Source organism: Leopardus geoffroyi, chromosome D1 (genome assembly GCF_018350155.1).
Source record: "Leopardus geoffroyi isolate Oge1 chromosome D1, O.geoffroyi_Oge1_pat1.0, whole genome shotgun sequence".
Lineage (NCBI taxonomy): Eukaryota > Metazoa > Chordata > Mammalia > Carnivora > Felidae > Leopardus > Leopardus geoffroyi.
In genome coordinates, this window is record NC_059329.1 from 59,000,388 (window position 1) to 59,028,258 (window position 27,871).

Consider the following 27,871-nt stretch of genomic DNA (forward strand, 5'->3'; position numbering starts at 1 on the left):
ATACTTATACTAAAAATGATTCTTTGCTAATCTGGAAATCAAATTTCACTAGGCATCCTGTGCTTTATCTGGCAACTCTACTGTGGCACTCTAGGTGACCTGGTGTGCCCAAGCGTGTGTACCTGTGTCAGGCGGGCCGGGCATGACACTGAAGTGGTGTGTGGCTGTGTTGTGACTTTGACAGGGCATCAGTGTGATGGTATGTGGCTATGACGGTGTCACCAAGAGAAGCCAGGTTGTGGGTGACTCTGCCAGTATGGCTCTCCGTGACTCCCTCAGACTCTAGCTGCTCCCTCAGAGCAGGGTTTGGGCTGTTTGCTCAGTGAGGCCCAGCAGGGGTAAAGAACCGCCCTGGGCAAACACTTAGATCCGGCTCCAGATGGGACTGGGATCCAGAGCTTATTGCCACCTGCCCTCAGACTGTAAAGGACACATCCCTCTCAAGGCCAAGCCAGCCCTGGGGGCCTCAGAGTGCTCTATCCTGGAAGGGGGGCCTCTGGAACCACCTCTCTACTCTGCTGCTTCCTGGTGACCTCACAAAGGTCACCGCCCAATCTTTTAGAACAGTGCCTCCAGGACACTGCTTTGTTACCCCAGGCAACCTGGGAATTTCTCCACCCAAACTGGCAGGCCAAGTTACCCCTGATAAGGGGGTAGGGAGAGAAGGGGCTGGGGGGGGGGGCCTTCTCCTCATCTCCCAGAAGGGAGATCAGGGCAGCCATCCGTCTGTCTAACTAGATGGTGAGTAGGAGGGAGAACCCAGGAGCAAGTCAAGACTTGGTGGCCCCTCACCATCCAGGACACTGGGCAGGGTGGGGACCCTGGGCAGAGGCTGAATCTTAAGACAGAGAGAGAGGATGGTGACTGTGCTAATATCACCCCCAGGCTAGTGAAAGGGATGGCATACAATGGAGAGCAGGGTTAGAGCCTTGGGTTAGGAGTTGGGAGACCTGGGTTCTTATTTCTGTTTTGTCCCTGCTAGCTGGGCCTTTGTTTCCCCATCTGTACAGTGAGGGGCTGGGTACAGATGACATTAGTCTGAGGACCTTCAGTTCTGATGGGGACACAGTCGGGGGAGTAGGGGAGAGTGTTAGGGACCAGGTCATGGGTGGCTCCAGGCAGGTGCCCTGACCCCTGCTCCAGTGTCTGTCAGGGGTCTGTGAGCAAAGTCTGGTGTAAATCTCCAAAAGACCACCTGCCCCCATTCCGGGAATCACAGTCCTGAGGTACTAGAGATTCCCACATGGGCTCTGACTTGCTTTGTGATTCAGGGGTATCCCTGTGCCTCTCATGGCTTCAGCTACTCTCTCTGTGAGGGGCACGTGTAAGACCTAGCACTTGCTCAGTGCCCTAGGTAATGATTCCTCACATTCCCATGACACCTCTCAGTTTGCTAAGCACCTTCTTCTCATACAAGCTGCTCCCTTCCACACCCACTCTGATTCCTGCTCTGTGATGCACCATTCTGGGGCTCGGGACCCAGACAGGAGCCAGACCTGGGCCCTGTCCTGGGGGCCCAAAGAGATACCTTGATCCACCTCTGGTGGAGGGGCCCTATGGCTGGGCAGGGGTCTGCAAGGGGCAGAGTGGGGTCATGCCTTGCCAACCTTTAACACTGTTTAATCTTTCATGAGAATCTTAACCACCATCATATCAAGATGTTACCTTAGCACTTTTTGTTGGAAACATGCCATTTTTGGACAGTGTATTCTCTCTACCTCCCCTCCCAGTTATATTTTTGGTTATTTGGGGGTGAAACTGACACATGTACAACTCTTTTCATTGCAATAATTCTCAGTAGGTATTTTTATTTTAGATGAAGAAACAGGCTCAGAGAGGATGTGTCACCTGCCCTTGGTCACACAGCTAAGAGATAGGTGTAGCTGGGATTTGAACCCAGGTCCATTTGTGCTGCCAGGTTGTGCAGGGGCGGCCAAGTCCTAGAATTCCTCCCCAGACTCCTCCCCTAGGTCCCCTTTCCCAGCCCTCCTGGGCTCACTGTTCCACCCTTGAGCAGACAGGGTCCTTCTCTCTTGCTCAGGGGTGTTTAAAGGTCACGTTTGGGAGACTGTCATAAACCCCTGAGCCAGAGACACCTAAATTTGGGGGGGGGGGTGAGGGAGGGGGACTTGCAAGGACAAATTAATGATAAATAGGATGGGGAGTCATTCTGCCCATCCACTTGGCTAGCTAGCCTGGCCTGAACCCAGGACCCAAGGTTGAGCCCAAGGCATGGCTATCCAAGCAGGGGTACCAGGTCACTTACTTCTGACCCAAGACCTTCAAAAGATTCATTCTTGGTTAATCTCTGTTTGGATTTGAGTAATGGTTTGGTTTCTGCCATCTGTACCTCTCTGTCAATCTGCCGTTACTACTGTCAACCTAGCCTTATCTCTTTTACCCTGGACTGGGTGATGGGCATGAAAGGTTTACTGCCCTTGTGCCTGCTGTCTGCTGAGATGTTATTGGAGCCCTAAGGAGGCAGGATCCACCAGGCCAGTGCTCCCATCTCTTTTCCTTATCGTAGATCCCAGAGGCTACAGTTCACAGAGTAGGCCCTGTAGACTCCTTTTTGGGTCTCCCACTGAACTGTGTTGTGGGAGATAAAACACAATCTGGTTGTGGCCGTCAGCTAAAACCACTGAGGCCAGGGGAGGGGCAGTGACCTGCCTAGAGTTAGGATGGAGACAGAGGAGGTACATAGCAGAAAGCCATAGCCCTGGCTTCATCTTGAGCCCAGAGCCAACTCCCCTGCCACCACTCCTACACATTTAAAGAATGTGGGTTAGAAGGGGTGGGGGTGAGTATCTGACTATGCCACCCACATACTGGAGATCTAAGGTGATCACACTTCATGGGGACCTGCAGCTCATTTTACAGGATTTAGTTTGCAGAATGCCCTTTGAGGTCATCTGCCATCATGGCTCCCTGCTCACCCCCACTCACTTATAAAATTGGGCCTGATTCACAAACATATTGGAGCCCTAAGCACTGTAGGAAAAAACACCTCTATTTGTGAACACACTGTGACAACTCCTCATTTTTTCTCTAGCACCTTTAAGAAAAGCTCTTCCATCCCAGAGATCTAGGATGGTGAGGCTAGGAGGTTATACATTCTTATTCCTTCATTCCATAGATGGGAAACTAAGGCCCAGAGAGCATGGGGCAGCCAGAGCAGAGAAAGGAACCTGGGGTGAGAGGAAGCTGTGACCTGGATACTATTCAGGATGGCTATGTACTCACTGTGTAACACTGGGCAAGTTAGCTGTTCATCCAGGTGAGCTCACCAAGGGCCCTCCCTGCCCCTCTGTGGTCAAAGGCCAGTCACTGGAATGAGTGAATGCTCAGCCTTGGGCCATCTGCCACACTCATGCTGGCCTGGCCTCAGAGAAGTTGAACTATTTATTGGCTTCAGTTCACTGGAAGTGACTGGAGGCAAAGCTGGCACTAGGACCCAGGGGGCAGATGGCAGCCTCCCAGGCTGGAAAGGGTGGCTGCAGTGCTGGTGGACCTATCTCCCCCGTGGCTTTGGAGCCCTGGCCAGCTCTGCCTGGGGAGGGTGAGGGGAGCCCCAGAACTCTGGGGCCAGGTGCTGTTGAGAGCCTAGTCTAGTCCATGGGAGGTATGTGGACAGGTGCTGGGATGCTCAGGGCAGATGGTGGTGGACAACTGCCAGAGTCCAAAGCTGGAGGGGGGCCTGGTTAAATCCCCCAGCTGGGAGTAAGACTGGAGTGGAGATTTTACCCAAGTCTGGTCAGTCTATGAACCTTGAGGCTAGTGGCCTGGATCAACTTCCTCCTGGGTTTGTGAACCTCACTGTGAACTGGGTTAGAAGTGTGTAGGCTTGGCGTGCCTCGTGGTTGGTGGGGGATGCAAGCTTTGGCATCTCTAAGTTGCTCTTGATTGTGGCGGGGGTGTGTGCCCATGTCTGGGTCTCTGGAGTGTCGTGTGGGGGCGTCTCTGGGATGTCTGGGGACAGCATGCCTGTGTGTAAGTAGGTTGTTGCAGGGGTGTATAGCTGTGAGTATGGGAGGGGGATGGAGAGAAGGGGCTCACAGTTAACTTCCAGAATCCCTCTTCAAGCACCTCAGAGCCCCTCCTCTCAGAGTCCACTCTAACTCGGCCCCTTCCAGCCCCGTCCCCAACCCTAGCTTGAGGACTAGCGCTCTCCCGGCCCCGTCCCCCTCCGGGGCGGGCGGGGGCGGGCGCTAGGACCCTGCGGGGCGGGGCGGGGCGGGGCTCCGAGCTCCGTCAGCTGTACCTCCGCAGCCTGGAAAATACCGAGCCCCGGGGAGCGGAGCCCCCGAGCCTCTGAGCCTAGCCCGGAGGGAGGGAGAAAGGGAGGGGGCGCGCGGGGCGGGGGGGGGCACGGGGCGGGGCCGGGCGGCGGGACCCACTGCTCCTCCCCCCGGAGCCCCCGCGCGGCCCCGGTCGCCCGGGCAGCGGCGGCAGCGGCGGCGGCTGAGGCGCTCGCACCCCGGGCCCTGGCGGGCCCCCGCGGAGCAGCGGGCACAGGTGAGCGTCCGGCTGGGCGGGCGCCCCACCCCGCCCCCACCACCCGCCCGGCGCGCAGCCCGCGCCGGCGCCGCTGCCGAGTTAGTTGAGCCGGTCCGGCGGGCACTGCGCGGAGCCCCGCCGGACCGTCCGTCACCTCGGGTCCTGGCCTCCCCTGGGTTCCCGAAGAGCTCTTGAGGAGCCCCCGCACCCGATACGCGGCCCCCACTCCGGCCCTAGGGAGGTCTGGGGTCGCTCCTGGGGGTGGCCCCCGTGACTGCCCTGTGCGATTCCGCGCTCTCTAGGGGGTCAGCCTCTGCCTGTCTCGAACTCTCCATCGGCCCAGGACCCCGGACAGCCCCACCCGCGCCCCCAGCGCACTGACTCCCGTCCTCAAACCGGTCCTGCAGGTCCCAGGAAGGTGGCGTCAGCATCTGCAGCCGCGTCGACGTTGTCGGAGCCTCCGCGGAGGACCCAGGAGAGCGGGACTAGGACCAGGGCGCTGGGCCTCCCCATGGAGAAGTCCGCTGCCTCAACAGAGCCCCAAGGGCCTCGGCCAGTCCTGGGCCGCGATAGTGTCCAGGTGCCCGACGACCAGGACTTCCGCAGTTTCCGGTCAGAGTGTGAGGCTGAGGAGGGCTGGAATCTGACCTACAGCAAGGCCGGCGTGTCTGTGTGGGTGCAGGCTGTGGAGATGGATCGGACCCTGCACAAGATCAAGGTAGGATTGCCCTGCCCCACGTGCAGCCTCCACTGCGCCCTTGCTGCCTCCGACAGGGAGTCCCCTGCTCCTCTGCAGGGCCACAGACACCTGGTCGGGCACCTGGACTCAGAAGGAGTTTCCTGCCAGGGAACCAGGAGGAGGCACAGTTTGTTGGGCAAGGGCTCCTCACACAGATGGGCCAACTGAGGCCTGGAGAGGGGGTGTGACTCACTCTGGCTCACTCAGCCAGAACCCAGGCTTCTGCATGCCCTTGCCTGCTCCTGGGAAGTGGGCTGCTGCCAGGCCTGAGAGAGTGGTCTCCTTCTGGGACTGCGCTGGCCGTGCAAGTCTTCACTGGGTCCCTGACTTGAGTCATCCCAGGTGGGGAGACTGAGCCCTTCTCTCCCTAATTCCTGGTCTGTCCTCACTCTCCGCAGCCCTGGGTGCCAGGGACCTGATTCCTTCTTGCCTGATGTGCTGCTCTTCCCTCTTCCTTCCCTGGCTGCTCCCAGAGTCTCCTGCAGGGACTTAGGGTTGTGGTTGGCAGATCCTGAAGGCAGGGACTTGGATGTCCCTGCTTTACACAGGGCCAGGCTATGGGAGAAGGGGGCCAAGGGAGGCCAGCAGATGCAGGGCAGACACAGGCACATCAGCTCCCTCAGAGCCTAAGCCCCACTCCTCAAAGTCCCATGACTTTCCTCTTTGCCTGAACCGGACAGGCTTGAGGTTTGGGACCCAATCAGCCCACCACCCCTTGGGGCCTAGATGGGGCAGAGGCTGGTGAAGACTCTGGTCCAGAGGCCTCGGTAGCTCCCCTCAACACATCTGGTATTGCTGTCGGTGCCTCATTTCGAGGGGGGAAATTCTCCCTTAAATGGGTTCTTGGCAGTAGGTTGTGTCCTTCATTTCCCTTGCCTTTCCCTTGCCCTCCTCTTTCTGCTGCCCTCCTCCCGGATGTAGGGGAGTATATTCCTGTTGGGGGGGTAGAGGGGAAAGGCACTGGACTCTGAGGGCACTCCTACCCAGAACCTGCTCTCAGACCTAGCTCTGGCATCTTGACTTCATACCACGGTCTAAGAAAGCTGACCTTCCCTCTCTGACCCTATGCCTTTCTGCTTTACTAAATCTTAGTCGTTTACAGCTTTGTCCATCTGTCCCATGTGGCCTTCTGGCTCATGCTTTCTGCTTTCTCTTCCCCATCACCCCCGTGACGCTCTGTCTGCATCCCAGCTATCTGATTATCTCTTTCTCTCTGGGTTTCCATGTGTGTCTCCCCATCTGGGACTCTGCCCAGGCCTGAGGGCCCTGGGCCAGAGGCTTTCTGGGGGCCTGAACTGTGTCTGAGGCTGAGGAGCAGGGAAGCACAGGGCAGCTGGTGTGTCCCAGCTTGGTGCTCTCTGAGGGCAGGGACAGATCCTATCCCTCTTTGCATCCCTAACATCCAACACAGATAGAGCAAGGATGTTGTTTGAATGAAGGATGGAAAGAAGGAAGGAACAGACTGAATGAAAGGTGAGCAAGGTTGTTGTGAGAACAAGGTTGTTTTCCTGTGATCTGAGAAAGGCTTAAGGCTCTCCAGAAGGGGAAGGTCTGAACTAAGTCCAGTACTCCCACCCTCTGTGTCAATAGGGCGGAGCTGCCTCCTCCAACTGGCTTGGTTAATGAATAAACCCAGCCCAGTCCAGGACTGGAGTTGACGGGTCTTGGGGCCAGACTGCCACAATAGACCTCTTGTGGCCAGATCAGTCTTGTCAAGTGGACTTCCTTGGGAGAGGAGGGGACTTGGAAAAACTGGGTGTTGTGGTCCCTAGCTGGGACCTGGATCCTCCTTCCCTCTCAGACTGAGCAGAGTTTGGAGGTGCCAGAAGACCTTTTGCAATCCCTGTTTCATACTCCCTCCTCACTGGGGTGTAAGTGAGGACACTGAAGCTCAGAGAAGGGCAGAGGCCAGTCTAGGGTCACATAGCCAAGTCCTAGAAGGGCCAGGCTTGGAACCCAGATTTCCAGTCTCCCGGCCTATCTCTCTCTGTTCTCCCCACAATGGAGATAGAGTTGGGGACAGGAGGCAAACAGAGCTGGAGCCTAGGATGGAGGTTGGGACCTTGGCTATGGGCATCCTGAGCGGCCAGCCCCCTGACTCCCCATCCCCTCAGCCCAGCCAAGTGGAGCTCTGGGAGATGCGCAGGAGTCTCTGAGCATCCCATCCCCAAGATTCCAGGATTCCCAGGTTCCATGCAGGAAATCTCATTTCTGATAGGAGTCAAGCATCTTTCCATCTTCAAATTTACCCTCAGGCCAGTCCTGGGCAGTAGTAGGCTTGTCTTCATGCTACAAAGAAACTGAGGCCAAGAGTCACTTGCTTAAGATCACAGAGCAGCTGAGGCAGGCATAGGACTCAAGCCAGCCTGACTCCAGAGCACCTGCCCCCCTCTGCTTGGGCTCACATTGTTAGTCAACGTTATGGCATTTGACCCCATCAGTAACTCTTTGAAGTACACGGTGTTCTCATAATCCCATTCCTGTTTGATAAATGAGACAGCTGAGGCCCAGAAAGGTGAAGTGACTTGCCAAGGTCACACAGCAGGTCTGAAGCCAGAGTCCCCAAGGATGATTGGGTCACTCCAGGGGGCTGGGACTCAACCACAGGTGTTTGTTTAGCTTTTGACCCCTGACCCCATCCTGCCCCAGCCTGTCTGTGGGCCTGCCCCTTGAGCTGGGAAAGCCAGCCTGCACTCTGGACATGCCCTGTTCTCGTGATCCTCAGGTGGGGGTGGGGGTAGGGTTCCATCTATTGGTCTACCTTATTGATTATCTCCTCAATCTCCCTTCCCCTAGACTTATCCTCTCCCTGTCCCTGTGTCCAGAGGTCCCCGAAAGCCACTGTAGCTCTGGTCCCAACATTTGGAGCAAAGACAAAGGGGAGAGGTTGTTGGAGGTCATCTCTACCCTTTTCCTCCCTCCTGGCCTCCAACATGGCCTGGCCTGACCTCAGGTCTACAATGTGCTTTGGGCACTGGAGAGGAGGAAGACACTGCCTTTTGAGAGGTCCGGCCTTGTTCCAGAGGCAGATGTTGAACACAGATCCTGGGTCCAAGGCAGAGGGCAGATTGGAACCAAACCTAGGTCTCTCAATGCCCAGGCCAATGTCTGAGTGTATGAGAAATGCAAAACTAAGGGGTCTGCCAGTCATTTAAGCAGGGCCAGCTTAAGTCCATTCCTGGCTGTGGTATCCTCTTCTGTGGATTACCATTGGTATGTCCCTGCCCTTTTCTGGGCTATTTCTCCATTTCTGCCTTGGGACTTTCCTGGCTCTAAGGGCCTCTGAACTAATGGGACTCAAGGGCCCATGGGAGAGAAATGAGGAATGAGGGGAAGAAAGCAGGAGGTGACATGGCCTGCCAAGCCCTGCCCTTGATGCTCATGTGCTCAGACTCTCCACTGTTGCAGCCTGCCTAACCTTGTGCTTGGCTAGCCATGTGAGAGGCAGAGGAGATCTGGTCCTGTCTTCAGAAGTTTCCAGACCCTGGTAAAGAGAGGAAGGACAGTTCCAGGTGACTTCTGCCTACTACACGGGGCAGATGTTCACAGGCAGACCACAGAGGCAGGAGTGGGCCTAGTGAGCAGGGTCCTTGAGGGGCTTGGTGGGAGGTCTCTTGAGGGACTGTGGCTGAGAACCTGAGGTTCCTCTTGCTACAGGAAGCTGAGCAGTAGGGACCTGTCTTCTCTGACTTCCTTTCCTATGGCTCCTCCCCTTCTGCTTTGGAGAAAGCTCCTCGGCCCCTCCCTTCCCTATCTCACTGTCCACCTGCTCCCATAAGGCACCCTCACCCCACCCCCTACATACTCTCAAGTCTGTTCCCTCTAAGTGCCTCAGGTCAGAGGTGGCTGGAAACTTTAGGGGAAGTCTTTCTGGGCTAGGCTGAGTCTCTGGAGGAGAGAGCATGTTGTCCAGAGTCACGGCCACATGGCCTTGGGCAGGTTGCTGCCACCACCTAGGCTTTAGCTTCTTCATCTGTTGAGTAGTGCTGCCCTGCCTGTCTTTGGGCACTTCATTCATTCATTTACTCATTGAGTGAACATTCACTGATAGCCTCTCTGCCTGGCCCTATGCTGAAGGTTAGGGACAGAGAGGAGGATCAAGCCCAAGCACTGCTCTCAAGGAGCTCCTTTGTGCATGGACAGACACTTGTCACAGAAGCTATGGAGACCCAGAGGGGGCCTCTGAACCAGCTTGGGGGCCAGGAAGGGCTTCCTGGAATGCTCAGGTGATCCCTTTGGAATTGGGTGGCGAATGAGATGGACAAGTTTGATTGCATTGGGAGCCTTCCATATAGAGGAGCAAGCTGTGCAAAGCCCAGAGGTGGGAAATAGAGTAGTACATTAGGAGACTGGCAGGTGGTTTAGTATGGAGTTGGAGATGATTAGAGAGCTGGACCAAGGCCCCAGAACATGGGTCCTGGAGGTCCTGGGATGCTGGGCTGGGGCGGGGGGGTGGGGGAGGATTCGATAAAACAGGTAGGAAGTGGAGGAGGAGGAAGAGGAAGGGGAGGATACTGTATTTGTCTGGATAGAGGTGCTGAGTCCTGTGTGAAAGCAGGGGCTGTGGGGAATGGAGCAAGGGATTGCATCCAGAGAGATTTAGGAGGGATAATGGATGGGACATGGTAGTTATAGCATAACCCTTTGCAATGTGCAAACTGCATTGTGCAGTCTGGGGTGTAAGACTGTGGATATGCAGCCCCTTTGATGCCTGCCTTGGTGGGTGAGGAACCTTGTGAGTTTGAGCAGAGTGGGGGTAGGTGCCTCCAGTCAGTGTCTCCCTGGGGCCAGAAGAGCCCTTAGTCCCCAGGCTGGCTCTGTGCCTCCACACCCGGCTCCCCAGGCTCTGGCTTTTAAACTTTAACGAGCCCCAGCTCAGTTTCCAGCCCAGAGTCTTTAAAGTTTCAGGAGATGAGAGGAAGGAGGGAGTCCTGGAGACGGATGGGTTTTCTTTCTTCCTCTGCATCTCCACGCCTGGCTGGGCCACCTGGAACCAGGGCTGTGGGTGCTATGACTCCAGAATCTGGGACCTTGGCTGGGCCACTCCAGCTGGTTCCTGAGGGGCTAGGGGCCACAGGCCTGGCAACCAGGTTGCCACCATGATAGATAGGATAGAAACCTTATTCCAGCCCTGATCCTTTACCTTGGCCTCTGACCTAGGCAGATGAGCATGTGCCAACAACAGGTGGGAGGAAAGCTGTTCAGAGCAGGTATTAGGCTTGAGGTGTCCCTGTTCTTCTTGGCGCCTCACTTTATCCCCTCTGGCATGCTTGCGCTGGGCTCTGTGCTTTGGGGCCCTTGAACCTTCAGAAACACAGACAGTGAAAGAAAGTGGCAGGCCCAGGACTTAGTGGTGGATCCCATGCCAAATATAGGTTCCTCTCACCTGTCATTAGAGAGCCTGGGGCAGGTGACACAGGGCCACTGGAGCTATTCTCTAGGGCTTTAACCTAACATTTGCCTCCCTGCCTCTCATCCGAGGCTCCCTGAAGACAGATACTAGCTACTTCTGATATCTCTAGAATCTTTATGTACTGGGGCAGGTGAGAAATGCCTGCACATGTACACTGTCCCCCGCAGCACACACACATGGGAAGTAGGGGGATGAGTACTGTGGTCCTGGGCCATTTAATCTCATCCTTGGGTTTCATGCCACAACTTGCATCTGCTCCTAGTTGCTGAGATCCCCTCTACCATCTCCTGGCACCCACCCCCTGGGCCCCCCTCCCCATCTCTGGTTCCTTCCAGGTTGCCTAGGACCTGATTCTGGACCAAAAAAATGATAAAAGTCTAAGGCAGAGGCTTGGCAGAGAGGATGGAGTTCCCTTGTGTGTCTGTGACATTCATTCATTCAACACATTTTTATTGAGCACATACTATATGCCAAGTATTGTGTTATATCCAGGAATTTAGTGGCAACTCAGATCAGACTCAGCTGTTATGAGGCTTACATCCTAAGGAAGAGACAAGAAGAATAGAAGCAAACAGATCATTAAATAAGATACCAGATGGTGGTTATGGTGGTGTTATGAAGACAGGATGGTATGATAGGGGTTGTCTGGCCTTCTATGTGCGGATCTTCTGTTTGTGGAGCTGGATTGTGGGTGACTGCGTGTGTGATAGGGTCCTCGGTTGGGTGGACTGTGAGCCTCTTCACATCTGCCCAGGTGACATCCCTGGGGCAGAAACCTGACTGGGGTCAGTAAATCGTATTGAATGTATGTATGTGTGTGTATGTGTGTGCATGTGTCTGAGGTGGTGTGTATGTGCCTCTGAGTGTGGGACTGTGTGTTTCTGTGTCTGGTGTTACTGTGTGTGTGAGTCACGCCCCCTCACTGCAGCAGAGTTGTCTCTGATCCAATTATGTCTCCTCAGCTGTCTCCTGGCAGCTCTAGCCCCAGGCTCAGTGCTGGTTCTGCCACAGTTTTCCCCTCCCTACCTCCATTCAGCCTCCTGACCCAGCCTCTGGGCCTACCTCTGGGTCTCAGGGTCTCCTCTTAGGGTGTGTTCTCTGTCCCCATCTCTGATGGTTACTGCTTCTGCCCTTATGTCTCTACTCGTCCCCTTTCCTCCATTTTTTTTCTGTATCAGTTTTTTATTCATTCAACAAACCTCTTCTCATACCTCCCACCCACTCTGCCAGCCGCCATGCCAGTGCTGGAGACACTGGGCCCTGCTCCTGAAGCCTAGTGGGGAGACTGACAAAGATGGGGACAACCTTCCAAGAGAACTCAGGCAGAGGGAGGCCAGTGGCTGGCAGCGTGGGGGGTGTCTGGGTGGGGCCTTGGGAGCCCAGCAGGAGCCAGGTGGCAAGCTGAGCAATTCTCACTGAATCCCTCAGTGGGGTAGGCTCCCAGAGGCAGGAGTGCAGACTGAGAGTGAGAAGGAGTGGAGGCGGAACCAGAGTGAGGAGGACATCTTGGAGTTGGGATCTGGCCTGAAGGCAGAGAGAGAAAGATAGCAGGGACTTTCAAGCTGGGCAGTGCCATCATCAGCTCTGGGTTTTAGAAAGCTCCCTAGCTGCTGGGAAAGCACTGGCCTGGGAGCCAGGAGACCAGAGACAAGGATGCTGCTTCAGTGGTCCAAGCAAGAATGAGGAAGCCTGCCTCGGGTTGGTGAAGAGGAGCTGTTGGAAGGTCATGGCTGAGTGCAATCCCAGGAATGAGAGGGAGGGATGAGTCCAGAGCCATGCCTAGGTTCTAGGCACTGGAGGGGGGCACAGGGCAGTGGGCATTGGGGTGGATAACACGACAGTACTGGACATGGTGAGTGAGAGCCTGTGGGCCGTCCAGGGGGTGATGCCCAGGAGGCTGTTAAAGATGCTGTCTGGAGCTTACTAGAGAGAGTGCTTTGGGGGGCATCGGGCTGTCTCTGGAGCCCTGGGAGATGTTTATCCAGTTTGTGTTTGTCTTGATGTCTGTGTGCCAGCCCTGGCCATTGTCTCGTGTCTTGTGTCACTAGTCTCCCCCATCCCTTCCTTTTCTTCCAGGCCCACCCACTCTCTGCCTCTCTCCTCTCCTCCCTCTTCTGTCTGGCTCTCCCACCTCCTCCAGGGCTGGAGTGGCAGGAGCTCCAGACCAGGAGGTCAGCTTCTGAGATGTCAGAGCAGGATGGTTCTTACTGCTGCGCAGCTGGGGCCTGCTGGTCTAGAGTCTGAGGGGTGCAGTATGGGTCCAGGGAAGCTGTTGGAGACTTGGGGGAAGGACAGAGGAAGGAGGCAGAGTAGGTATGAGTCACTCAGCACTGGATGGAGAGCATAGCAAAGAGCCTGGGTTAGTCTGCCTGAGCAGACTTAGGAGCCCTGTCTAGGGGAGGGATGGCAGCACCTGCACTCTCCATAGTCTCAAGGGGACCCCAATTTTGGGGAGAAGATGGTTTGGAGGTATTTGGTGCCAGATCCCTTTCCTTTCAGAATAGAGGGCCATAGAGCTTTTGTGGTCATAGTACAGGTGCGGATACTGAGCTAGAAGATGGGGGATAGAGCCCCTGCTCTGGGCTCACACCACACATGCTCTCTGTGTCCTTCCAGCTCCCCTCACTCCGGACAGAGCCAGCCCCAACGGACCCAGCCCCTAGCATGGATCCTCAGGGACAGGTCTCACCTGGCCAGGTGCTCGCTCACCTGGAATTCCTTGGGTCCTCCACAGAGCAGAACCTGGTTCTCAGGGAATAGCCTTGGTGAACTGTGGGTCACACTGGGTTCTGTGTTGGTTCCTCTCTTCACTTTTTTGAGCTACCATTTACAAATGGGCATAATCTTCCCTCCTCCCAGGTAATTGAGAGGATGGAATTAAATGAATTTGTGAAGCTCTTAGCACACCAGTAACTTTTGCTGAATGGATGAATGAATGAACAGCCTGAGGTTCTCTAGGGACAGCTCCATTTCCTCCCGCCTCCTTCCATGTTCACTCAGGTTACCCAGTGGAACTACCTGAGCCCTCCTCTTCCTCCAGCCCCCAGGCTCATGCCAGCACCTCTGCCCAGAGCTCTTTCGCCTCCTTTTCATCTGAGTGCCGTCTGCTCTTCCGTTTATCCTTTAGGACTCCACTTAGGTGCTCCTCCTTGTAGCTGCATCTTGGCCTCCTGCATCCTCTTCCCTGCCCTGCCCATCCACGGTTGTCATTGCCTGTGCAGCTTTGGGGGGGGGGTCCCCCTCTGGTTCCACTTCTAGCATGGTCAGATGATGCGGAGCCTTTCTAAGGTAACTCAGCATTAACATGGGCAGCCTCAGGCCCCATCTCAGCTCAGCCTAGACTTCCAGATCCAGGGAACAAGGACCTCCAGGTTCTGGACAACACTCTCAACTCGGGGAAAAAAGTATAGTTTCTATGTCTTGTATAAACTGTGTTGTACCAAGAATCCAAAAAGGAAAAATAAATCACCAGAGCCTCAATTCCTGAGTAAAACTTTTTCCTTGGTTCCTTTCAACTCTCACACAAGAGTGTACATAATTTATACATACTTTAGACCTTGGCACAGGTACAAGTTTGTATCTTCTTTTTTCATTTAACATTGCATCTGTAAAAGTTTCTTGTATTGCTACCCAATTATTAATTCTACATTTCCGGCAGCTGCTCCATGCAGGCCTGTTCTGGGTTCCGAAGGTTCAGAGCCTGCCCTTCCCTGGGTGGGTGGTGGGGAGCCATGCGCAGTTCTCAGTAGCTGGGCAGCAATCATCCAGGTGATGTGTCTTAACCCAACCAGACCCAGCTGTTGGTGATGTTCCAGGTTCTCAATATATTTTGCTAATTATAAATGCAATAATATAGTCATAAATATTGTAGCAAGTTTTTTTGGTGTTTTTTTCTGAGTATAAATTTCTGGTCCTGGAGTTCCAGGAATCGAGTTGAGAGACATTTTTATGACCTAAAAAATATTTGCCAATGGGGGAGCCTGGGTGGCCCAAGTCAGCTAAGTGTCTGACTCTTGATTTTGGCTCAGGTCATGATCTCATAGTTCACGACATTAACCCCCGCATTAGGCTCTGTGCTGACAGCGCAGAGCCTGCTTGGGGTTCTCCCTCTCTCTCTCTCTCTCTCTCTCTGCCTCTCCCCTGCTCATGCTCATGTGCTCTCTCTCTCTTTCCCTCTCAAAATAAATAAATAAACTTAAAAAAATTTGCCAAACAGTTTTTCAGAATAGTGGAACCAATATTTGGTGTCACTAACTGTGTAACAGTTTTAGCATGTCCTCACAAGCAGTAAATATTTTGTATAATTTAGCTAATTTACTAAAATATAAATTCGCACCTCAGTACCATTTAAATTTACTTTTCTTTAACTATCAGAACTATTAAGGATCTTTCAGCAAGTCCCAGAATCTTCCCTGAACTTGTCTCTGACACCTCCTACCCCTACACTGCATTTTATGTAAGGATGATGGCAGAAGGAGTAAGGCTCAAGTGCCATGGAGATTTTTACAAGTCTAGGAGGTTTTCACCAAGATTCTTCCTTCTGAAGTCCACAGAAGCTCTAAGGACTGCTGGCCATGGCCCCTGCACTCTAAAAGTCAGAGAAGCCTACACAGGCACAACCTCTTTTCTGTCTCACCTGTCCATCCTTCCCTTCAGAAATACTTCTTTACTAAACCGTGCCAGATACAGGGGATGCCAAGATGAATAAGGGGGCCACAGCACTGTGGGCCAATCAGTGCATTGCAATGCATGCTGATAGAGGGAGGCCCTGGGGGTGGAGGAGACAAGAAGTAGGCCCCAGGTCATCCTAAAAGATTTAAGAACAGGAAGGGCTGCCTGGACAGGGAACAGCCAGACTGAAGTTTGTTCAAAAACAAAATAGGGAAGGAGCCAGAGAAGGAAAGTTCTCAGAAAGCAGAACTGATGAGACCTCTCTCCTCCTGCATCCCATTCCCCACTTTCTCTCCAACCCCTTGTGTCAGTGCCCTTGAGCTATTCTTGAGATTTGGGGGGGACATGGAGGAAGGTCTTAGAGGTCTGCATTCTGGGAGCTCCAGAAACCCAGAGGCAAGGGCAGGTGCTTTATCAACTTGGCTTAATGCTGGCTTCTTGAGGCCTTTGGGAGAGACAGTGGGGGCCCCTGGGAGGGGTCCCTTCAGAACAGGAGGCAGAGGCTCTGCTGAAGCTGAGCCTCTCACCTGCTATATGCCCCTGGCCAGGCTGCATCTCTCAGCACCAGGGTTGACATGGAGCTGGCAGTGCCCGGTTGTGTGGGCTGTGATGGGGGAGCAGATACATTTTTGTAGGGCCCTGGTGGAAGAGGGTTGCCCATTTGCTCCCTGTCCATCCACACTGTGGAGGGATCGGGGCATTTTTGTTTTTTTAAACTTTGTTCCCTGGCCCTGTATATCCTGCCCTTTGGGGATTAGCAAGAAGGTGCTCCTGTAGGCAGGGCCTGAGAAGTCCTGGGGGGGGGGGGGGTGGCACTGGGGCTTGGGGCTGGAGGAAGAGCAGCTGCTGTTGGAGCTTTCTGTACAAGCCTCACTTAATCCTCACAGCTCCGTTCTGAGGGGAGGATTATCTTTGTTTTACAGATGAAGATACTGGGACTCAGAGCTGAAGTCCTTTGCCCAGGCCAAGGCCAGGAAAGCAGGATGTAGCTGGGCAGAGGCCTGTCTGCCCTAGGCAGCCTGGAACTGCTATGTAAACACGAGCCTGCGTGTGGCCTGGCTGGGTCTGGTGGGGCAATGTAGTGGCTGAAAGATTCTCGGGGGTCTTCCAGGTGCAGAGCACCTGGGTGGAGTTTTGGGAAAGTACAGCTCTGTCTTTGAGCCCAGTGCAGTCTGAGGGTGGAGTCAGGACCTCTGCTCTGAGGAAGAATGTCTGAGCTTCGCTTTCCTGGTGAGCAAGCACTCCGAATCCGATGAGCTCTGCATAATAACCGTCAATTAACTAAGACAGTCTTCAGTTGCCAGCGTGTTGTTTGAGCTGGGCCAGTCCTGCCCCTTGATGAAGGTAGCAGAAAGCCTTAACAATCTGGGGTCAGACACACCCAGGCGATAGTTCTCTGCTTTACCACTCTTAGCCTTCAGGCCTTGGTCAATCCTCGTAATGCTCTGGGCCTCAGTTTTTGCATCTGTAAAATGGGGATGATGATACCCATTGGGGTGTTGGGAGGATAAGAGACAGTATTTGTACAGGATACAGCTTGGCGTTGCAGACAACTGGCAGAGGCGGTTTGACCTACATGTCAGCTCCTATGGGGTCCATGGGCCAAGTGTTGTTGTCTCCTCTGTGATGATGACTTAGGCAGTGATTTGGAGCCATTGGTACATGGTAATGGTTATTGAGGTTGTGGTTATCATTCAAGGCTGTGATTGATTTGATAGTGAGTACCCCACCCCTAGTCAGGAATGCTTCCTTTGATTTGAATATGGTTCTGTTTGAATATGGAAAAGATGATTTGCATAACAGTTATTCCTTTTACAACACTGTCTATTAAAATGCAGCATTGTGAGTAGTCAGCACAGCCTGTGGGATGTTTCAGAGCCCACACGAACCCCTTACCTTCTCTGGGCCTCACTCTCCCCAGTGGTAACTGAAGAGTGTGGAGGAAGAGATAATCTCCTGGGTCCCAGGACTGTGGGATAATCCGTGTGTTGCATGTATCCCACGGGCAAGGATACTGGAGACCTGGGGTGAGGGCCAAACTTGGATCCACCTGTCTGTCAGTCTGCAGGTTACTGACGTGGCCTTTGGCCCTCAAGGCCATACCACAGCCCTGTGGAGGTGACCTTACTTCTTGTCCCCTGTCTCGGCTCAGCTATCTCCCTGGGTCCTGGGAGATACTGGAGCCCTTCTCCCCACCATTTCCCTCCCTCTGTGGAGATCCCTCCTTCTCTAAAGCTGAGCACTGGGAAGGCCTCCAGAGAAGCACAGGGCAAGGGTGGGAGAGAAGAGAGGGGCACAATGAGACACAGCTTGGGCACTGGATCCTGCTTGGTGCTTAATTATTTATTTATTTATTTAAAATGTTTATTTATTTATTTTTGAGAAATAGAGAGAGAGAGAGAGAGCGTGCACAAGTGGGGGAGGGGCAGAGAGAGAGGGAGACACAGAATCTGAAGCAGGCTCTAGGCTCTGAGCTGTCAGCCCAGAGCACGACTCAGGGCTCGAACCTACGAACCACGAGATCATGACCTGAGCTGGTTGGAAGCCTAACCAGCTGAACCACCCAGGCGCCCCTGTACTTATTTTTTTAAGTCTCCAGGTCCCTCTGCTGAAATGCCCTCTCTCCCCTTGCGGCACTTCTGCCCCTTTTCCTTTTAGGCTCTGTTGCCTTCTGCTCCCACAGTTACTGTGCCCCTCTCCCCCACCCCTACTCATTCTCTGCTGGGATTCTGTGTCCTTGTCTCTCATGCTACCCACTTGTTGGGGCCTCTGGCTCATCTCCAAGTTCCTCCTGCCCAGTTGCAGTGTCCTGGTATATAGCAGACTCTAGAAAGAAAGTGGTGGATAGATAAATGGATGGACCAATAGGCAGGCCCCAGGATGAGGCCAGAGAAGCATAAAGGGCACAAAATGCAAATGTGACCTGGTCCTATCCTGTGGAAGTGTGAATGGCTGCTCATGGAAGCCGGCTGAAGTCCTAACAGCTACTATTTTTTGAGTATTTACTATGTGCCAGGTATATTGCATACATGATCTCGTTTAATTGAATCACAACATCCCCATGAGATAAGTACTCTTATTATCCTTGTTTTTCATGTGAAGAAACTAAGACTCAGGAGCTTGTGCCCAAGGGGAAGGAACTGGAATGGGAACCTGGGATTGCCAGGCTCAAAACCTGCAAGAGTCTTCCCTGGTGGCCCTCTTCACTTGTCCAGTCCCTTCTGACCATGGCTCCGTAGGACTAAGTGTGTTGAGGGTTGAGGGTGTGCAGGTCCCAGGGCTTCTGAGCAATTCCAGTTTTCTACCTCCCGGGGCTAGAGAGAGTGGAATGTGGGAAATACGGTCTGTAGTTTCTCTGGTGTCACTTGCTCCCTCTGGGCCACAGTTTTCTCAGCTGCAAGTCAGCTTCCCCGCTGTAACCAGGCTTTGAGGGTTTTGCAGCTCAGCATGGCTCCTTGACTGAGCAACCCAGAGCAAACCCCCTTCAGTTCTGGCTTGCAGGGGCAGCTCCCAGATGTCCAGATGAAGTGACTGACTTGCCCAGGGCCCAATGGCTGTGGGATCCAGTCACAGGCCTGCCCCCCAGGTGCTCTCCAGTGACTCACCACTACCCCCACCATCCCTCTGAAGCCTCTTAGAATTACACCTCGCAGATGTGGCAGCTGCCACAGTGGGCAGGAACAATGCCCTATGTAATCTACCCCTCTTGGCACAGGCCCCTAGCTCCTGGGGGCTGTGGAAAGAGCATGGCTGGGAGCCAGGCGGGATGAAGACGCCCACGGTCACTCTCCACTCTGCTCTCTGGACCAGCCACCCAGCCTGCCTGTTTTGTCACCTGCGGTACCACCGCCCCAGCCAGGGTTTCCTGCCCTGCCAGCAGAGCGCCACTGCCGGCCTTCCTGCCCAAGAGCCTGCCACCAGCCTGGGAAACCTTTAAAGTTCCCCTATTTTGAAGATGAAATGTTATCGCTTCTCAGCCTTTTGGCTAAGATCGAGTGTAAAGATGAAATGTTATGCAAAGTTTACACTCAACTGCCAGGTCTGTCTTGGGTCTGTCTCGTGGCCATGCAAGCCCCGCCTACTTCCCGCTGTCTCAGAGGGAGGCCTTTGGTCCTGAAGCCACAACAGCCCTGAGCGGTGTCTGGGCAGTGTGGGCCTCTCCTCAGGGTGCACCCAACCCCCAGCCGTGAGTGCACCTGGGTCCTTGTGCACGCTGAGCCTGACCAGAGGGAAGAGGCAGTCCCAGGTAGGGTTCTAGCCCAAGAGCATAATTCTGTCGTCACTGCCCCTCCACACACTCACTGCCCAGGATAACACCTCTGAGGACTTGTAAAGCCAAGTCAGCTTCGCTATAGAGAAGTTCTCATTTCCTCAGAAGCCACACGTGAGTGGTCTTTGATGGTTGAGAGTACAGGAAAATCCGGTTTTGAATCCCTGCTCTGCTGCTTTCTTGCTGTCTGATTCAGACAGGTTGCTTAATCTCCTGAGCCCTAGTCTTCTATGCACAGCACAGGAGTAATGCCAGCTCATAATTTGGGGTGAAGAGTGAGCTAGCATTGAATGTCTGCTGCAGCGTCCAGACCTCCACACAGCTGCTCAGTACAGGTCGTCCGGCTGCTGCTGCTGCTGCTGCCAGTTTGACCTCTGCCATCTTCCCCCACGCCTTTCTCACCATCCCAGCCCTTCCCTCACTCCGTTCACTCACTCACTCACTCGCTCACTCACTCGTTCCTTCACACGTGTCATTAGTCTCCTTAGGTGTGATGGGAGTTCCTGGCTACTTCCTTGACTTTCACAACCCTGACACTCAGCAGGGGAGACTTTTGTAAAAGTCCCTTATTTGGGGTTTGTCTGATTTTTCTAATGACTGGATTTCGGTTATGCATCTTTGGCAGAAATGTCACCTAAGTGGTGCCTGTATTCTCTTCGTTGCATTCTATCAGGCAACACCCAGTTGTAACTTGTCAGCACAGAGCCCAACGTGGGGCTTGAACTCATGAACAGCAAGATCGTGACCTGAGCTGAAGTTGGACGCTTAACCAACTGAGCCACCCAGGAGCCTCGAATAATCTGTTACTATACTATTTTATTTTTTCATTCTATTTTGTATGTTAGAGAGAGAGCGTGCATGTGCAAGCAGGGGAGAGGGGCAGGAGACAGAGAATCTTAATCAGTCTCCATGTTTAGCACAGAGCCCGATGCAGGGCTTGATCCCACAACTCCAGGATCATGATGTGAGCCAAAATCTGAGTGGGACACTCAACTGACTAAGCCACTCAGGTGCCCTGATTATCACTATTTTGATACTCGGGTTGTCCTAGCTTTAGCCTGTGGTAGGTGGCCAGTTCTCCTAGTTTGTCTGGAATGGAGGGTTTTCCTAGGATGTGGGATTTTCAGTGCTAAAACTGGCAAAGCCTTGGGCAGACCCTGACAAGTCACTCACCCAGTCAGTGGGAGCCCTTCATCTGGCTCCTGTATCTGCTTGGCAAGGTCCCTATCATTCTGTGAGTATGTCCTTACTTTCTGGCACAATAAGATGTTCCAGGCTCATCTTATCTCACCCAGCCCCAGAATTCTGCATTTCTCTAGGAAAACCTGGAACCAGGACCTTTTGAGTATTAGTGGAGAAGAGGTGCCTGCCTCCATTCTGCAGAACTGACCTCCTCCTTTGTGCCCTCACTGGGCAGTTTAGGGTACCTCTCCATTTTCAAGTTGGTCTCCTCCCTCAACTAGAAGCCTCTCAAGGACAGGTCTCAGATTCACCTCTGATTGTTCTGTGCTCTGCACAGGGCTAGAATTGGGGCTGTTAGTTTAATGACTGGATTTAGAGTCATAACCTTCCTCATGGATCAGAAAAGCAGAGAGGGAAGGTGATTTGTTCAGACTCACACAGTGAGTTTTTGCAGGCTAGAATCTGTCCTCGAACTTTGATTTTGTCTGTCTTGTCTTTTCTTTTTGCAGTTTTGTATCTTTATTTGAAAATCAGCAATTAGTTCTCATCCACATTAATTGTCTGTAGATTTTTGAAAGTGATGTGGGTACGCAGGTAACTAAGGCATAGAGCTTGTTTGAATCTTCATCCTTGTTAGTTTCCTGGACAACTGCACACAGATATAGTATGGAACATTCCTTATTCCTTTGGCCCAAACAGCTTTGTTGAGCCTGGTGTCAGTGAGCTTCTGGAGTTCCCATCTCCATGGCAAATTTCTGTATCTCTTTGGGGGCCCAAAGGGCACACTTCTTGAGACCCACTCCTTAGATGCACCTGTGAATGTTGATGGTGTGTGTTCCCTGGTCACTACCTCACTGATGGTAAACGGCCCTTCCTCTCATCATGCTTCTTTACAGGAGCCATTCTGCTCGGCCCTGGTTGAGACGACTGGAAAAATGTGAATATGCTCTGAGTGTTAGATGTGCTGAAAATTTACTGCAACAAAATGGTGGAGATTGTTGCCTGAAGGTTACAAAATGGAATGCACAGAATAATCTCATTCGGGGGAAATATGCACAGAAAAGGCTTGGGAAGAACAATCATTAAAGTGTTAACAGTGGCAATCTCTAAATGATGAGAATATGATGGTTTTCTTTTTGCTGTCTGTATGTCTAACTTTCTTTTTAAAATTTTTTTTTAACGTTTATTTATTTTTGAGACAGAGAGAGACAGAGCATGAACGGGGGAGGGTCAGAGAGAGAGGGAGACACAGAATCTGAAACAGGCTCCAGGCTCTGAGCCATCAGCACAGAGCCCGACTCGGGGCTCGAACTCACATACCGCAAGATCGTGACCTGAGCCGAAGTCGGACGCTTAACCGACTGAGCCACCCAGGCGCCCCAAACTTTCTGAAACATATAGTACTGTTTCTACAATAAGGAAATTATTTAAGTAGAAAGATCTCCCAGAGATACTGAGAGGTACACTCACCACATGCCAGGTACTATCCTTTTTTTTTTTTTTTTTTTTTCCTTCTCTACACGCACCCCCCATCCCCGCCCTTCTTTCTCCAGCCACCAGTGGAGGTGTTACCTTTATTTCTGCCAGGTACTATCCTAAGTGCTTTATACACATGACCACATTTTGCTCTCACAGAAATACTCGGAGGTATCAGCCCAATTTTAGAATTAAGAAAACCAAAGTTTGCTTTCTATGTGTTTCCCGTGGCACTGTCTGAATGCCCAGGTCTGGGAGACCTTTTTAAACTACATAAGAAAACTTGTCCAGTTGCTGAGGGGACCTTGTGCCTAGGCTTTGAGCTTTTGGGTGAAAACAATCACCGAATAAGGACGTGAACTAAGTTTCACCTTGCTGAGTGCAAACCTAGCAAAACCTAGTTCTGTTTTTACTCGCTTCCCAGACATATGATCTGGGTTAAATCCCAGCTCTGCTGCTTACTAGCTGGGTGACCCTAGTCAAGTTACTCAACCTCTCTCAGCCTCAAGTTCCTCTTTGCATTTCTTGTCTGGCAGAGTTGTTTTGAGGGTTAAATAAAAAAGGGGATCCTTGGCTCTTCTCTCCCCTAGACGGAAAGTTCTTTGAGGACAGAGCTAAAAACTGTAAGAAATCCAAAGATATTTGTTGGATAAAGGAATTAAAAAAAGGTAAATTGTATGGTCAGGTGGTGAGTACCATGGATGAAAGAAAGCATCCATTTAGGTATTTGTTTGTTTATGCCTTCATTTCATTTAGCATGTAACCATACCAGATTTTCCGCTGAGTCAGCCATGAGCCTCCACCCATGAAGATCAGTGGTCTGGGAGGGCATAGATATAGAGATTTAGTGTACGGGAGTCCAGAAGGTCTGGCCTGGTCATTCAAGAAGGCTTCCTGGAAAAGGAGACTGGGATGGAACGGGAGGTTTGGTGGGAGCTGAGATGGGGGAGATGGTCTCTGGATACAGGGGCTGTCTCTCTCCTCGCACGGGTGGCTTCTGGGAGGGCTGGACAGGTAAGCTCTTCTTCATGTTCTTTCTCCCCTTCTTGCCTGTCTGCCCTTTGGTCTCCTGGCTGGGGCTTTTAGCCCTGTGTGACCCTAACAACCCATGTGTCTGTCTGCAGTGCCGGATGGAGTGCCGCGATGTGCCAGCTGAGACACTCTATGACGTCCTACACGACATTGAATACCGAAAGAAGTGGGACAGCAACGTCATTGAGACTTTCGACATTGCCCGCTTAACAGTCAATGCTGACGTGGGCTATTACTCTTGTGAGCAGGCGCAAGAACACTGATCCTAGCCTCCCTGCTTCCATCCAGGCCTCCAGCCCAGCTTCCTTCTCCCACCTTTCCTCCTTGTGATCACTCCCATGGCCAGGCTGCTCAGAGACCTGAGTGCTAAGATGTAGGGCTGCCCTCCCTGACATTTCTGTCCACTCCTAGACCCTTGGGCACACACACGTACACTCACAAACACATATGCACTCCCATGTTCATGTATACACACTCCACACACATGCACACAGAGTCATGTACACACTCCATGGCCACATGCCACATATTCGCAGTCACACATTTTCTGATACACACACTCACAATAATATATTCACATTCACATATACAAACAGGCCAGGCCAGCAAGGTAAGGGCCGTGTGAGGTTGTGAGCAGGAATGGCTGGTGACAAGAAGGGAGAGGGTTCTGTCTCTTTCCTAGTGTCAGCTCTGGGATTGTGGTCTGGTGGGTGGGTGGGGGGTGTATCTGTTTGGATCAGGGGGGACTGGCGATTAACTAGGCATCCCTGTGTCCCTGGCTTCTGCTATGCCCTCCCTTGCAGGCAGGCAGCCAGAGGTCTTGCTGAACTGTCCCTTGCCCTCCACAGGGAGGTGTCCAAAGCCCCTGAAGAACCGTGATGTCATCACCCTCCGCTCCTGGCTCCCCATGGGCACTGATTACATCATTATGAATTACTCAGTCAAACATCCTGTGAGTCTACCTGCCTTCCCTGCTGGGTGGGCAGGGGAAGGTCCCAGGTACGGCTGGGCCAGCAAGCCTGGCCCAGGAAGAGGCTTCTGGCTACTACCATGACTTTCATGTGACTTCAGTCTGGGCACGAAGCTCTCTGGCCCTCAGTTTCCTTACTATATAGTGAGAATAATGGCTCTTGTCTCCCTGTTCAGCTCTCAGGCAGATGAGAAGAGGGTGATGTGAGCCATCACTGTGGGCAAGTGGGATGGGCTGGCTCGGAAAGGGGGTGCAAGTAGTAAGAGGCAGGGCCTCTTACTTCCCTGAGGCTGGGCCACCTTGATCTCCACAGCAGGCAAGACAGGCAGGTACAGCTGGCCTGGGCAAAGATGAGTGCATGTGTGAATGCCCATGTATGTGCTCATGACCCCTGACTCCAGACTGAGGGCTTTCCTGAGGGGAACAGGGAAACCTTGAGAGGCAACAGTGACCTAGACTGAGTCCTCCCTTTCTCCCTATCCCAACATCAGGCCTGTTCTGGAGTGGATGCCAGGGGATGTGAACTAACTGACTCTGTGTGTGTGTGTGTGTGTGTGTGTGTGTGTGTGTGTGTACTCATAAAGACACTTCTTTTGTCCCAACCCTCAGTCTCACCTCCCTTTGCCTTCCATCCCCAGAAATACCCACCTCGGAAAGACTTGGTCCGAGCTGTGTCCATCCAGACGGGCTACCTCATCCAGAGCACGGGGCCCAAGAGCTGCGTCATCACCTACCTGGCCCAGGTGGACCCCAAAGGTGAGGGCTTGGCCCTGGCAGCTTATCATGGGATCCTTTCCTATACCACAGGAGATGTGGCCTGATCTACTAGGGATCAAAAAGAGCCTGTATTAGGAGTTGTTTTGTATTTTGGGGCATCTCCATCCGAAATATCATTTGAACCAAGATTTGAGACTTTATACTGGTTTGAAAAGCAAAGGCCAAAGTGGTAGCCATTGCTCCATGACAAAGCTTGGAGCTCTTTTCCTGGGCTCCCACACCTCCATGCTCTGACTGGCTTCCTGCTTACTGTCTGCTTTCACTCCATCTGTCTTGCTAGCTCCCATCCTCTGCCCATCCCAGAGGCCCTGAGTTTTCCAGGCTTCAGTTCTCCTCCCCTTGGGAATGTTCAGCTACTCCCAAGGCTTCTGTGGCCAGCTGACATGTCTCTCTCTGCTGGGAACCAGATCCCTGTGGCCATTGGCCTCCTGGACTCATCCCTTAAGATGTCTTCTGGGACCTGAGACTCACTGTGTCCAAAGCTGAACTATGAACTATCTCCCCTCCTAGTTTTCCCCTTCTCCTAAACCTCCCCCTAGTCACCCATACCAAGAACCTGGCGGTTGACTGGGATGCCCTCTGCTCAGCTCCCAGGTCTGGCCACCAATTCTTATTGATTGTACCTTCTAAACAGCTCCTGAATCTGTCATTTCTCTCCATAGTCAACGACCTTCTCTGTCCATACAGCTACAGAGGGATTTTTCCCAAACATGCATTTCCTCATGATTCTCTTCTGATTCAAATTCTTCTGTGACTTTCTGTTGCCCTCAGAGTAAAGTCTAAGCCCCCTCCCCACATTTCCCAGTCCTTCCTCACACCTTACACCGTCCCACCTCCCTGTCTAGGCAGCTTTTTCCCTCATCCTAGAAACATCTCTCCTCCCTTACGCATGCCCCCAGGACTGCCTCACATGTCACCTCCTCTGTCCCTGATGCCCAGAGTTACCACTGGCTCCATGCTCGCAGGCCCATTCCCCTCTAGCAGAGCATTTGGTACACTGTCGCGTCTCAGACAGTGAGTTGCTCTTTGGGTCCCTGGGGCTGGCCCAGAGTAAGTGTCATGGAGTGGATGTGGAGTGTGAGTGAATGGGTGAATGTCTGGAGGACGGGTAATCCCTGAACATCTTTGCCCGGGTGTGCCCCAACCCCACCAAGCACCCAGTGATGTAGGCCCAGGGCTCCCTAGCACCTCACTGACTGAGTGTGCTGGGTGTCAGAGGCAAGAGCAGACATTTGGGAATGAGACAGGGTGGATGGTTGGGCTACCAACTATGGATTCCAGGTGAGCCCAGGATGGGGAGCTTAGCCAAGAGGCCTATGTAGCAGCTAGGCTGCCTGGGGTAGGGGGCTTGGGAGGACAGGTAGAAGGCGGGGTAGAGCATCAGGGCCATTCACAGGTTGGGTATGAGAAAGAATGTCAGTGGAGGGGAGGTGACAGGCAGGAGTTTGGTGGGTCAGGATTTCAACCCACTTGTAGCCTGTGGTCACTTAGGACCCTGTGGTTTTCTTCCATGCTTTGGGGCTTAGCAGAGGGACAGGAGGGGTATAGCAGGTGGGTTTGGGGGAGGGGATACGACAGAATTGAGCCTGGGGACCTTGGTCTGAGACAGAAAGAGAGAGTGAGGATGGTGAAGTCTTACAGGACTTGCCTCACAGCCTCCTCCCCTCCCATGGAGAAGAGGGTAGCCTCCTTGGAAGCCCCAGGCTGGAAGGAGTAGGTTGATATGTATGTTTGGAGGGAGCTGGGTCCCTGAGGCTGCTTCTTCCCTTCTCTCCTCATTACTCTTCCCTGCTCTCATAGGCTCCTTACCCAAGTGGGTAGTGAATAAATCTTCTCAGTTCCTGGCTCCCAAGGTGAGTGGCCTTGGGACTTTGGGGTATGTAAGCAGCGAGAGAGGGTTCCGGCTGAGGGGGTGGGTCAGGGATGGAGACTGGGAGTCAGGGGTGGCGGAGTCAGGGCTGAGGGGCGGAGTTATGAAATGGGCTAGAGTCAGGGTCCCGGGAGCGGGGGACTGAGCCACTGGAGGGCGCAGGCCGGGAAGTGGCGAAGACTCAGTCCCACGCCGTGTCCACCCCTGACTCGGATGTGTGGCGGCCCCCCCAGGCCATGAAGAAGATGTACAAGGCGTGCGTCAAGTACCCAGAGTGGAAGCAGAAACATCAGCCGCACTTCAAGCCGTGGCTACACCCGGAGCAGAGCCCGTTGCCGAGCCTGGCGCTGTCGGAGCTCTCCGTGCAGCACGCGGACTCGCTGGAGAACATCGATGAGAGCGCGGTGACGGAGAGCCGGGAGGAGCGCACGGGCGGCGCGGGCGGCGAGGGCAGCGACGACGACACCTCGCTCACCTGATTGTGGCACCACCGCAGGGACCTAGACAAGATGGAGTGGGGTCAGGGGTGGCGGATCCTCCCGCGCTTTCTCCCCTCCCCCACCGTCTGCGCCTCCTAGAGACGGTGGGCTGGGGCCCAGGCTGGCGCTGCGGCCCCACTGGACACAGCCCCAATAAACGATCCCACAGCCTCAGCTGGCTCGTCGCTGTGCCTGTTTCCCACCTGCCCGGGCATGACCACTGACCACCGTCGCCTTTAATCCCCTTGTTCTAGGGTTCATTTTGTTAATTTTATTATTGATCCCCTGGCCTTTGCCCCTTTAGACATCCCCTCATTTCCCCATGTGTAGCTGGAGTATGTGTGAGGTTGTCACCCCTTCCTCCTGTCCATGGTGTGTTCTGTTTTCCTGTGTCTGTTCCTTAGTTCACTCATCCGTTCACCTGTCCTTGTTACATGTTCATTGCTCCAGGCTATTTGGCTACCATTCACTGCTCTAATAGAAGTAGGTCTGGCC

The 27,871-nt window shown here is 53.2% G+C and overlaps 1 protein-coding gene across 2 annotated transcripts; it reads left to right on the top strand.

Moving 5' to 3' along the window:
* The first annotated feature begins 659 nt into the window (after positions 1 to 659).
* Positions 660 to 27,550, top strand: STARD10 (StAR related lipid transfer domain containing 10). 2 transcript variants are annotated; one of them, XM_045484120.1, is made up of 7 exons: positions 660 to 741; positions 4,905 to 5,215; positions 23,373 to 23,520; positions 24,129 to 24,232; positions 24,889 to 25,006; positions 26,828 to 26,880; positions 27,131 to 27,550. In XM_045484120.1, exons 2-7 carry the CDS (start codon positions 5,009 to 5,011, stop codon positions 27,374 to 27,376), a joined length of 876 nt encoding a protein of 291 aa, XP_045340076.1. In that variant the 5' UTR covers positions 660 to 741; positions 4,905 to 5,008; the 3' UTR covers positions 27,377 to 27,550. The 2 variants fall into 2 exon arrangements, with proteins under 2 accessions (XP_045340076.1, XP_045340075.1); XM_045484119.1 differs by lacking the exon at positions 660 to 741 and adding an exon at positions 4,262 to 4,515.
* The last annotated feature ends 321 nt before the right edge of the window (positions 27,551 to 27,871 follow it).